Here is a 13705-nt window from a genome sequence, read left to right on the forward strand (position 1 = left end):
ATCAAATACTTTTTTACCCTCACTGCAAACATTTCTTTAAGTAGAACAGTTTGGAATAAGAAAAAAAAAATAAAAATACCTCTCCACTAAGGCTGCTTGGAAGGGTTTCTGACGTTACTGTTGTGCTGGGAGGGCTGGAGAAATCCCATATGTTCACAGGCAGAGCTGGGTCAGGATGCTTAGAGTTATCAGTACATTTAGGATTGTCCAATAAGGTCACTTCATAAAATTCTTGAATATCTAAATTTAAAAGAAAGACATACGGTTAGCTTGAGGCATGAAAGGAAACCAGTCATAAAAAGGAAAAAAAAAAAAAAAAAAAACTTTTTTTTTTTAATAGCTTACCTGTAAAATCCTTTTCTTGGAGTTCATCACGGGACAAAGCCATAGTAGTTACTATGTTGGTTATAGGCCACCTTCAGGTGATGGACACTGGCACAACCTAAGAAAGGAAGTTCACTCCCTATATATCCCCTCCCACTACTAGGAGTACCCAAGTTTTGTAGCAAAGCAATATATGTGTATTAGAAGGGGGGAGGGACCTCTGTGTCCCATTATGTACTCCAAGGATTTTACAGTTAAGCTGTTCTAAAAATCCTATTTCCTTTATCGCAAATCATGGGACACAGAGCCATAGTAGTTACTATGTGGGATGTCACAGAGCAATGCCAACTGAGGGGAGGGAGACAACAAAAAGTAGGGCAACCATGAGACTAGAGGACTTATACTGCTGCCTGCAGCACACTACACCCAAAGGCAATATCCTCACTCCTTTTTACAGTCACCTGATAGAATCTGGGAAATGTATGGACTGAAGACCAAGTTGCAGCCTTGCAGATTTGAGAAATGGAAGCTTGGTGATGCACTGCCCATGAAGCACTAACAGCCCTAGTGGAGTGTGCTTTGATTTGAGGGGGTGGAATTTTCCACTTCAAACCATAAGTTTGAACTACTTGCCGAATCAATTTAGAAATGGTAGATTTCGATGCTGCCTGCCCCCCTTTTAGGACCTCGGGCAACACAAACAAAACATCCCTTTTTTTGAATCTGAGCAGTCGCCTTCAAGTAGACTGACTGCTCTCACCACATCCAGAGAATGTAGGGACTCTTCTGTAGAACATGGTTCTTGGTGGGGGGAAAAAAAAAAAAGGTAGAACAATATCCTGGTTTAGATGAAAGCCTGACACTACCTTTGGTAGAAAGTTCGGATGAGGACGCAATATCACCTTATCCCTGTGAATAATTAAATATGGCTCTTTACAAGAGCAGCCAACTCTGATACCCTTTTTGCAGAAGATATGGCTACCACAAAAAATGTGTTCCCTTGTCAAAAAGGACCAAGGGAATATGCCACATCAGAGCAAAACGCTGTTTCTGCAATGCCGACCAAACTAAATTTTATTCCCAAGGGTTCAGGGGTGACAGAGGATTAAGCAGTGTTACCCCCTAAATAAAGCTACAAACTAGAGAATGTGAAGCAAGTGGTCATTGAAATAATACAGATAAGGCCGATACCTGGCCTTTGATAGTACTCAAGGCCAGCTTCATGTATAACCCCATCTGCAGAAAGTTAAGGATTCTACCTATGACATACTTCCTGGGATACCAACCCCTGGATTCACACCAGGGAGACATATGCCTTCCAGACGCTATAATAAACAATTCTGGAGGGTGGCTTCCTTGCATTAATCAAGGTAGATACCACTGAACCTGAAAGCCCACGCTTCTTCAGAATGTTGGTCTCAATAGCCAAACCGTTAAATTTAGCATTTGTAAGGTAGGATGGAATACCGGACCTTGCGAGAGAAGGTCTGGACGTGGTGGTAGGGTCCATGGGTCCCCTACCGCCATCCTTATTATCTCTGCATACAAGGATGTTCTAGGCCACAAGAAGCACCGACTTCTCTTCCTGCTTGATCCTGTGAAGAAGTCGTGGAAAAAGCAGAATAGGAGGGAATGCATAAATCAGTGAGAACTGATTCCACGGAAACACCAAGGCATCTGTTCCACATGCTAGCGGGATCCCTTGTTCTTGACAAAAAGTTGTTGAACCTGGACGCAAAACAGATCTATGTCTGGGATCCCCCATCTTTAGCATATTGTCAGGAAGATATCAGGGAGAAGGGACCATTCTCCCGGGAACTGCTGGCGACTCAAGTAGTCCGCCTGCCAATTTTCTATTCCTAGAATGAAGGCTACGATAGGCAAGGTACATTGTTTTCTTCCCAGGTTAGGATATGATTCACCTCTCTCTGGGCCGCACGACTTCTCGTGCCCCCTTAGTGATCGATATAGGCCACTGCTGTGGCATTGTCGGATTGGATCCTGAGAGGACAATTCCGTAACCTGAACTTCCAGACCCTCAGGGCCAAGCACACTGCCTGAATCTTTAAAATGTTGATGTGTAAGGTAATTTCTGATATGGACCATTTCCCTTGAGGGCAGTTGCCTATTCCAGGACTGCTCCACAAACTAAAAGGCTGGCATCAATTGTTACCACCTTCCAGGTAACTGGTAGGAAGGATTTTCCCTTCTGCAGATTCTTGGTTATCAACCACCAACTGAGGCTCTGGCACACCCTTGGAGACAGACACCTTGGGAAAGCTAAAACCTGGACCTTCTTGTTCCAAGCAGATAGGATACTGTCTTGCAGCAGCCTTGAATGAAACTGAGCATAAGGAATAGCCTTGAATGAAGCCACCATCTTTCCCAACAACCTCAAGCAAAGTCGAATAGAAGGATTCTTCAAGGGTCTGACAGGAAGAGTGTTAAACCACCTGCATCAGTTCCTTTATGGCACTGATCTTCGCCTGGGGCAAGAATACCCTTTTCTGGGCTGTATTTACGATCAGACCCAAGTATTCTAATCTCCCTGATGGTTTTGAGGAGAACCCAACCTAGGTATTCCAGGTAGTTGACTGTGGTGATCATACCTTGCTCCAAGCGGGCTACTGACTGGTCTCTCAAGAGCAGATTATCTAGGCAAGCTATAAACTTTATACCTTGGGCCCTTAATCTGGCTAGAGGAGGGGCCAGGACCTTTGGAAAAACTCAAGGTGCAGTTGCTAGACCGAAAGGCAGAGCTACAAACTGAAAATTAAGATTTTCTAAACAATAGTCTAGTAACTAATATCACCTCCCTGGGAAAGAAGCCATCCTCGTCAAAATATCCCAGTAGACATGTCATAGGGGTCTTGTCAATATGTGTATTACATGTAGCATTGATTGCATTAAAGGGGTTGTAAAGGTAATGTTTTTTCACCTTAATGCATTCTATGCATTAAAGCGGAGCTCCACCCTAAAGTGGAGCTTCCGCTCATTGGAACCCTCCCCCCCTCCGGCACCACAATTGGCACCTTTCAGGGGGGAGGGGGTGCAGGTACCTGTACAGTACCCACTTCCGGCATAGATATCCGCAGAATCTGCGGATATTTACGCCCCTTCCCGTGGGTCCCCCGCTGTCTGCTGGGAAACACACGGATCCCAGAGACAGCAGGGACCATCCTTATTGCGCAGCAGGGAACTGGGAAATGAAGCCGCAAGGCTCCACTTCCTGATTCCCATACCCAAGATGGCGGCGGCAGCACCCAAGAGACGATCGAGAGATCGGCTTCGGGTGCAGACATCGCGGGCACGCTGGGCAGGCAAGTGTGCTTATTTTAAAAGTCAGCAGCTGCAGTATTTGTAGCTGCTGGCTTTAAAATTAAAAAAAAAAAAAAAAAAAAAAAAAAAAAAAAAAAAAAGGCGGAACTCACCATGCGAGGGAGCTCGCATGAACATGAGAAGCACCTGCGGGAGGAAGCAGAGACAGCCGCCGAGGGACCCCAGAAGAGCAGGTTCGGAGCCACTCTGTGCAAAACGAGCTGTACAGTGGAGGGAAGTACAACATGTTTGTTATTTAAAAAAAAAAAAAAATAATAATTTAACTTTAGATTTTGGCGAGAGGTGGTTAAAGGGATTGTAGCCAATTTTGGACAATTCCACATTATGTGTATTAAATCAGCTGGAGAGCAGACATCTAGGACACTTCGGAGAATCGCATCTGCCCCACTAAAATTAAGATGTTCTACCTTGAAACAGATATTTTTGTTGTGCAGGAAAAATTGCACATGGGAGGAATGCATCCTTGATGTCGATAGACGCCAGAAGTTCTCCACCTTGTAGAATGGAGACTACTGATTGGATTGATTCCATGCGAAAAGAGTGGATATTCAGAAACCGGTTTAGATATTCGAGATCTAGAATGAGTCTCACATCTCGATTTGGTTTTTGTTCCGTAAAAAGGTTTGAAGAAAACGCAAATTCGTGCTCTTCCATGGGGATCACCGAGATCACCTTTTGAGACAAAAGATGGTCTGTTGTAAAGACGTTTTTCTCTGGATCCCTGGGAATGTTTGATCTGAGAAAAAACGAGGAGATGGGAACTTTCGGAACTCTAGCTTGTAATCTAGAGTCATTGAAGTCCCCCATCTGTCTCAACACTCTTCCTGCCAGACCCTTGAGAACTGCAGAAGTCTACCTCCCGACTTGAGCTAGCGGGGGCGCCCCTTCATAAGGAGGCTTTAGTATTCTGGTCTTGTAGATTTCCTCCCCCGGGGCTTCTTTTGTCCCTGGGGTTGACCCCGAGGTTTACCTCTTGAACTTGGCGGCAGAGGACGCCATGACTGCCTGGAGAAGGAGCTCGTTTAAATTAAATTAAATACATTTACTCCTTTTCCTACCTGGCAAAAGTGTACTTTTTCCACTAGAAAATTCTACGCATATACACCAGCCCAAGTGTAAGGCATGAGGCCTGGAGAATAGAATCTCTCATAGCGTCTATTGCAAAACATAAGGCACCGGGTAGCTCGGCTAAATCCTGGGCCTGCTTATCAGGAATAACCTTGAGCACCTGTTTAAAACTGGTCTCTCAAGGATGGTCATACACCAATTGCCGCTAGCGCAGGACGAGTCACTGAATCTGCCAGAGAAAGCATTTGAGTATTGTCTACCAGACAAGTCAAACCTTTAGTCACAAAGGATATTGCAGCGTCAATTGCTGCTATCTCCCACTTCTTAGCGAATTTTCCCTCCATAGGATAAAGTGTTGAAAACTTTAAGAGGAAAAAAAAAAAAAAAAAAGATACTCATCTGGGTGATCCCACTCAGAATACATAAGCTTTTCCAGCAACGAATGGACAGGAAAGGCATGCACAGCTTGAGGAGGCTGTAGCGAACCCAAACAAGAAGTGAGCTCATCAACCGACTCCGTTAAGGGTAGCATAAAATGTGGAACGGACCATTTCAGTAAGATTGCACCATCAATCTTTCAGATTGTGAGGCTGATCCTTCCGAATTTGACCCCTCAGCAGAGGAGTCATCAGCCTCTTCACGGTCCCCAAGAGAAAATTTTCTCCTGCCCCCAGTTCATCAGATTGAGGGTCCTGGGTAACAGAAGGGGACCTGTCGTGTTTTGTCCCACACTGGGATGAGATTAAAGCCGCTAACCTTTCCTCCAATCCGATCATGGCTGAGGAAAAAAACGTCTTCAGTAATATAGACAGGGGCAGCAGTGTTGGAAAGTTGCAATATTTGACAGCCCTAATTGCTGACTCTGACCAGCCACCTCAGTTCTCGGGAGGATGCCATCGTAGAGATGAGTTCAGGCTTTTTTTGAGCTTGAGGGAGTCCCTTTTTAAGACTTTTTGGGGTGTTTCCATCTCCCCTTCTGACCATAGCCAGATGCACAAATGCAGAGGTACTACCAGAAGAAATTGCACCACTGCTTGAACAAATAGTTCAGCAACTGCCGCTGCCACTAGTGCTCAGCCTGGTGCTTTAGTAAATGTGCCAAGGGAATGCCTGTGTCACCATTTACATTCCCCCTTTTTGCTAGTGTCCGGACAGCTGCAGTCAGTAAAATTGAGCTTTTTAAGTGTATGCCCGCACTGGGCATTCCTGCACTCCTACGCCGTGCTAAGCTACGCCTCCTCCATATTCCCACGAGGCTCCCTTCCTCTTTTCAAAAAGAGCAGTTACCCGAACGAGAGCGGGCCTCCGGCAGGTGTGTGGTTGGGGGGGGGGGGGGGGGGCGCAGGTGGCGAGGAGAGCTGTGACAAAACCGCCGTGCAGAGGCGGTGGAGAATGGAGCGGCATCCGCTGATCGTTCTGACTTGTAGGCATTACAAAAATGTATTCAAAGGAGATAATTCATAAGAAAATTAAAATTCCTTAGAAATCTCCACTTACATTTCCCGCCGCAGGGATTCTGTGGTAAAACCAACAGACCCAATCTTCACCCCTCACGGTGGGGTCCGTTGAAAAACCTTCAGGAACCGGGGCCCCTTTTTAAATCGGGGGATCCACACTCCTGGACCCGTAAAGCACCCCACCAGGAAAACTTTATGGCTGAAAAATATAAAAAATAAATTAAAAAAAAAAAGCACAAAGAACTGGATCCCAGGGTCCAGCTCTCTAAAAAGAGAAGAGTTATGGGCTAAACGTTGTTTCTTCTGCCACGAGGCCCGGGTACCATTCAATTCGGCCTAAGAAAAAAAAAAAAAAAAAAAGACACTTTGAATTGATTCGGTTGTACAACCGGCCCCAGCAAGAAATATTCCAGTGGAGCTCAGCACAGCACATCTTTACTCGTAAACACCTAAGACACTGGTGAAAAAATGGAGGTACTCCCAGTAGTGGGAGGGATTATATAGGGAGTGAATTTCTTGTCTCAGGGTGTGCCAATGTCCATCACCTGAAGGTAACCTATAACCCACATCCCGTGATGTGTGATAAAGAAAAAAAAAAAAATGGATTACCCAATTCTGAGAAGGCTCGTTGCCTGATCATGTTGAACCTCTAGCTTTAGCTCCAAGATCAAGAGAGCTTTGCTTTCGTTAGTTTTATAGTTAGCATGACAGCCAAATAACTAGCATTTTCTAAATTAGGTGAGCAATAGCAGCCTCCATATTTATTTCATGATAGGTTTAATTATAGTGTTGTCATGTAAATTTGGTTTTCTTGGTTAACCCTAATGTATGACATCAGTTAAAGCTTCATATCCAGGAGAAATTACTTTTAACTGTTAAATTTGTTATTCTGTTCAGCCATTCAAACTCCCCTGCTACATGTTACAGCAGGCAGGGTTGAACTTACCTTCTTCATACTAGACTATGACTATACTGATGAGGTCCTCCATGTACGCTACAAACCTCTACTTCCCAGTTACCAATATACAAACTGACACATTGTGCAATGCTAAAGAACCACAATGAAAAACACCCAATTAAAAAAAAAAAAAAAAAAAAACAGATGTGCTGGGGGGTCCTGGGAGCCAATGAAAATTTGGATTTTATGCAGTTACACTAGATGCAATTTAAACATATACAATAGTTTTCAAATTAATGCATAACTGGTCAAAACGGTGCGTACAGTTCAATGGAAGTGCATCATCCAAGTTTTTAATACACCTCCAAAAAACACAAAATAAAAAAGGCATCCTTATATGCACAGCGCCAGCATCTCAACCCAAACATGTGGAATTCAGGAAGAGGAAGAAGAAGATGATATCCCACAGCTCAGGCTCCCCAGTGTCAGTGAGTGGCAAACAGCTTGACCAAATGAGCATATGGGTGAAATTATAGCTCACAGAATTCAAGGCCGTTGTCGGGCGCTCCCCGAGCTGGAGCTGCATGTGCCGAAAGTGTAGTGTGACTTGCGCACTGACTTGGGAAGAAGAAGACGAAGACGAAGACGAAGACGAAGACGAAGACGAAGACGAAGACGAAGACGAAGACGAAGACGAAGACGAAGACGAAGACGAAGACGAAGACGAAGACGAAGACGAAGACGACTGCAGGCATCACCCCGGTACAACCACTTGAACTCAAATGACATACCAGGTACATGATTTGGCAGCAAGTGGTTAAAATGATAAAGTCTTGTTTTTTTTTCCCCTTTAAAAATAAACATGTTAATGTTTACTTACCACCTCTGTGCAGTGGTTTTGCACAGAGCAGCCTCGATCCTCCTCTTCTCGGGTCCCTCCCTCCTGTTGATTGTCCCCACAGCAAGCAGCTTGCTATGGGGGCACCCAAGCCGCAGCGCCGTGGCCCGGCCCCTCTCCCTCCCCTCATTGGCTCACTGACAGCAGCGGGAGTCAATGGCGCTCTGCTGCCGTCTCAGCCAATGAGGAGGGAGAGTTCGGACAGCCGAGTCTCTCGTGCAAGGTCGCTGGATCAAGATGGGGCTCAGGTAAGTATTAGGGGGGCTGCTGCACAGGTTTTTATATCTTACTGCATTAAGATAAAACATTGTGCCTTTAAAAAAAAAAAAAGGTGTGACATTGACCAGCCCCCAAGTTTTACTCACCTGAGCCCTTCATTCCCTCCGTGGAGATGTGCTTTTCCTCTCTGCTTGGGGTTCTTGGCTCTTGATTGGATTTATAGCAGTGCAGCCATTGTCTCCCACTCCTGTCAATCAAATCCAATGGCGTTGAGGCATTCTGTGTCTATAGACGCCAATGCTTGACTCAGGAGCAAGCCCGCAAGGTAACCCCCAGGAGAGCGCTTCTCCCAGGGGGTTTACTGACACGAGAAGGAGCTGCGAGAGACGACGGGGGGGCCCCCTTATGCAAGATGAACTGTACAGTAGAGGCAAGTGAATGTTTTTTTTTTTTTTTTTTTTTTTTTAACCACTTGCTTACTGGGCACTTAAACACCCTTCCTGACCAGACCAATTTTCAGCTTTTGGTGCTCTCACACTTTGAATGACAATTACTCAGTCATGCAACACTGTACCCAAATGAATTTTGTGTCCTTTTTTTCCCACAAATAGAGCTTTCTTTTGGTGGCATTTGATCACCTCTGGGGTTTTTATTTTTTGCGCTATAAATGAAAAAAGACCGAAAATTTTGGGAAAAAAAAAAAGACGCATATTTCTTTGTTTCTGTGATAAAATTTTGCAAATTAATTTTTTTTTTTTTTCATAAATTTTGGCCACAATTTATACTGCTACATATCTTTGGTAAAAAATAACCCAAATTAGTGGATATTATTTGGTCTTTGTGAAAGTTAGAGTCTACAAGCTGTGGTGCGAATCGCAAAAAATTGATCACACCTGATGTACTGGTGGCCTATCTCATTTCTTGCGACCCGAACAAGTCAGGAAAGTACAAATACCCCCAAATGACCCCTTTTTTGAAAGTAGACATTCCAAGGTATTTACTAAGATGCATGGTGAGGTTTTTGATGTCATCTTTTTCCCACAATTCTTTGCAAAATTAAGATTTTTTTTTCCCCCCTCACAAAATTTTCAATGTAATAGGTCATTTCTCTCGCATGGCATGTGTATACCACAAATGACACCCCAAAATACGTTCTGCTACTCCTTCTGAGTATTACGATACCAAATATGTGAGACTTTTACACAGCCTGGCCACATACAGAGGCCCAATATTGAAATAGCACCATCAGGCGTTCTAGGAGCATAAATTACACATTTCATTTCTCAACCACCCATTACATTTTTGAAGGCCCTGGAGCACCAGGACAATGGAAATGCCCACAAAGTGACCCCACGTGGCACTGGACAACACGTGGCACTGACAGATGGCACTGGAGGCAGATGGTGCTGGCTATTTGCTCTGGCTAATTGCTCTGGCAAATGGGGCTGGCAGATGGCACTGCGGCTGGCAGATGACACTGGCAGGTGGCACTGGGGCTGACGGATGGCGCTGGCACTGGCAGGTGGCACTGGGGCTGACGGATGGCACTGGCGCTGGCAGGTGGCACTGGGGCTGACGGATGGCACTGGTGCTGGCAGGTGGCACTGGCAGATGGCACGGGGCCGACAGATGGCACTGCGGCTGACTCACAGATCCTCTCTCCCCTCACACGCTGTCTGTGTGAGGAGGGAGAGACACGGCAATGGGAGATGTTTACATTTGAGATCATCTCCCATTGGCAGCTGCGATTGCGCTGTGAACAGCCGCTTTGATTGGCCGTTCACGGCGATCTGTGTTTGCCTGTCTCCGGGAGACACGGCGAACACAAAACTTCCGCGATGCGCGCCCCCGGCGGCGCGCATTGCGTAAGTAAACACAAGGCCGTCCAGGGACGGCCAGGCGAAGGAACCCGCCTGCTCTACGGCCGTCATTCGGCTATAGGGCGGGCGGGAGGTGGTTAAACACATACCACAAAGGTTCATTGTCACTTTAAGTCATGTGGTTTGGTAAAGGGGAAAAAAAAAAAAACACACACACACACACACACACACACACACACACACACACACCACACCAGAATGGACTGCATCTGTTATATCCAGTCAGTAACACACACTCACACAACCTCACACTTTTGTAAATATTTCACTACATCTTTTTATGTGACAACACTGAAGAAATTAGTGATTGTACAGCTTGCATAACAGTGTAAATTTGCTGTCCCCTCAAAATAACTCAACACAGCCATTAATGTCTAAACCACTGGCAACAAAAGAAAATGTCCAAATTGGGCCCAATTAGCCATTTTCCCTCCCCGGTGTCACGTGACTCGTGTTACAAGGTCACCGTGTGAAAGGGGAGCAGATGTGTTAAATTTGGTGTTATCGCTCTCCCTTATTCTGGTCACTGGAACTTCAACCTGGCAAAGAACTCGGAGGATCTGGGGAAGAAAAAAATAAATAAAAAAATAATAAAAAAAAAAGGGTGGGGGGAGAAGAATTGTTGCTCTACATAAAGATGGCCTAGGCCAGTGATGGCGAACCTTGGCACCCCAGATGTTTTGGAACTACATTTCCCATGATGCTCTACTACACTGTAGAGTGGATAAGCATCATGGGAAATGTAGTTCCAAAACATCTGGGGTGCCAAGGTTCGCCATCACTGGCCTAGGCTATTAAAGAAGATTGCCAAGACCCTGAAACTGAGCTGCAGCACGGTGGCCAAGACCATACAGCGGTTTAACAAGACAGGCTTCACGTAGAACAGGCCTAGCCATGGTCGACCAAAGAAGTTGAGTGCACATGCTCAGCGTCATATCCAGAGGTTGTCTTTGGGAAATAGACGTATGAGTGCTGCCAGCATTGCTGCAGAGGTTGAAGGGGTGGGGTCAGCCTGTCAGTGCTCAGACCATACACCAAACGCTGCATCAAATTGGCCTGCGTGGCTGTCTTTCCAGAAGGAAGCCTCTTCTAAAGATGCACAAGAAAGCCTGCAAACAGTTTCCGGAGGACAAGCAGACTAAGGACAAGGATTACTGGAACCATGCCCTGTGGTCTGATGAGACAAAAACGTATTTGGTTCAGATGGTGTCAAGCGTGTGTGGCAGCAATCAGATGAGGAGTACAAAGAAAAGTGTGTCTTGCCTACAGTCAAGCAGGGTGTCATGGTCTGGGGCTGCACGAGTGCTGGCGAGAACTGTCCCCCCATTGGATAGTGTCTGCCCCGTACTGCGCAGGCGCAGTGCTTTCACAGTACGCAGGACAAGGAGACGCCGAAAGTCTCGGAAGAGGACCGGCGCCTGCGCACTTAATAGTACCTTGTACCCAGAGTCCAGGTTCAAGGGCCACCATGCAAGTGGACATAAAGGTAGGTGACGTTAAACAGCACTTCGTAAGAGGGGCGCTCGCCATGCTCTAGGCATGGCCTCGTGTCGCTCAGCAAATTTTTATTCTATGTCCACGTGGATGGTGGGGCTTGAACCTGGAGTGCACAGGCACCGTTCATCTTCGGAGGCCTTCGTACCTCCTTGTCCTCCGTACAGCGCAAGCGCAGTACAGGGCGGACACTATTCGACAAGACACCAGCACTGGAGAGCTACAGGTCATTGAGGGAACCATGATCGCCAACATGTACTGTGACATACTGAAGCAGAGCATGATCCCCTCTCTTCAGAGACTGGGCCACAGGGTAGAAGAAGAAGACGACGAAGATGATGTCATCATGGAGGAGTGTAAGAGGACTCCAGTGGCAACCTGTGAAGCTCTGTTGAACTACATGCCCAAGGGGGTTAATGCAGGGCTGGAAAATAGCGGTAGCCACGCAAAATATTGACACTTTGGGCCCAATTGGGACAGTTTTAGGGGTGTACTCACTTTTGTTGCCAGCTGTGTGTTGAGTTATTTTGAGGGGACAGCAAGTGTACACTGTTATACAAGCTGTACACTCACTACTTTACATTGTAGCAAAGTGTCATTTCTTCAGTGTTGTCACATGAAAAGATATAATAAAATATTTACAAAAATGTGAAGGTTTTACTCACTTTTGTGAGATATACTATACGTGTGTAAAGTTATAATATACACACACACACACACACACACAGTTGTGCTCATAAGTTTACATACCCCAGTTCTTAATACAGTGTATTGCCCCCCTTTAACATCAATGACAGCTTGAAGTCTATTGTGGCATTTGTGGCTGAGGCTCTTTATCTTCGCAGATGGTAAAGCTGCCCATTCCTCTTGGCAAAAAGCCTGCAGTTCCTGTAAATTCCTGGGCTGTCTTGCATGAACTGCACGTTTGAGATCTCCCCAAAGTGGAGATATTGAGGTCAGGAGACTGAGATGCTCACTACAGAACCTTCACATTATTTTGCTGTAGCTCATGACAGGTCGACTTGGCTTTGCGTTTTGGATCAATGTCATGTTTGAATGTCCAAGTACGACCTATGCGCAGCTTCCTGGCCGATGACTGCAAATGTTCCTCCAGTATTTTTTGATAACTTACTGTATTCATCTTGCCATCATTTTTGACCTAATTCACTGTGCCTTTGTAGCTCACACATCCTCAAAACATCAGCGATCCACCTCCGTGTTTCACAGTAGGAATGGTGTACCTTTCCTCATAGGCCTTTTTGAATCCTCCCCAAAGGTAGCGTTTATGGTTGTGGCCAAAAAAGCTCAATTTTGGTCATTTCACTCCAAATAAAGAGTTATTGGTAGGAATAGGTAGAGAGGGAACATACAAAAATCAAAGCGCCCATAGATGCAGCCTCTCTTAACCTCATGGAAGATAAAGCATGGTCATGAAAGGGATGTCTGTTTAACTTATCTGTATTATCTTATTTTCACTTTTCTTTTCTAACTTGTTCTATCCTAGGATTTGTCTTAAAAGGGGCTGTAAAGGTTCGAGTTTTTTTTTTTACCTTAATGCATCCACCTGGCAGTGCCCACCCCCCAGCTTTACCTGAACCCTCGAACTTGTCCCACGGGGATGGTCCGTTTCTCTTCTAGAGGGTTTGAGGCTGTTTGTATAGATTTATAGCAGCGCAGCCATTGGCTCCCGCTGCTGTCAATCAAATCCAATGACACAGGTGGCGGGGCCGAATCCTGCACTCGGCATATATAGACACCGAATGCTGGATTTGGAGGCTCGCCCACAAGGTAACTCCCCAGGAGAGCACTTCTCCCAGGGGGTTATCTGATGTGGGGAGGAGCCAAGAGAGCTGCCGAGGGACCCCAGAAAGCCAGGTTCGGGGCCACTCTGTGCAAAACGAGCGGAGAAGATTTAGTGTCACTTTAATACATTGATAGCATTTGTAGGCCCATAATAGCAATAATCCTATTTGTATTACTTTGTATCATTGATAACATCTTTGTTTTAAAAGGTTGTATCCTCCAAGTTTTATTTGGTAATATTGGAATAATACAAGTTTCTCTGTACAAAAATATATCTAAATAAAATTAGATTGTTATCCTTTGTTACGGATTTTATTGGTTATAG

The 13705-nt window shown here is 45.4% G+C and overlaps 1 protein-coding gene across 15 annotated transcripts in view; it reads right to left on the reverse strand.

Annotated features, from left to right (window-relative positions):
• The window catches only part of DLG1 (discs large MAGUK scaffold protein 1), a 530809-nt gene that overhangs the window by 480642 nt on the left and 36462 nt on the right, over positions 1-13705 (reverse strand). For all 15 annotated transcript variants that reach the window (XM_077487456.1, XM_077487444.1, XM_077487440.1 and 12 more), the window contains exon 3: positions 80-240. In XM_077487456.1, the coding sequence (XP_077343582.1) occupies positions 80-240 (161 nt within the window). The remainder of the gene's footprint in view (positions 1-79; positions 241-13705) is intronic.

This window comes from Lithobates pipiens, unplaced genomic scaffold, assembly GCF_037356315.1.
Source record: "Lithobates pipiens isolate NorthernLeopardFrog02 unplaced genomic scaffold, aLitPip1_a1.2 Scaffold_18, whole genome shotgun sequence".
Taxonomy (NCBI): Eukaryota; Metazoa; Chordata; class Amphibia; order Anura; family Ranidae; genus Lithobates; species Lithobates pipiens.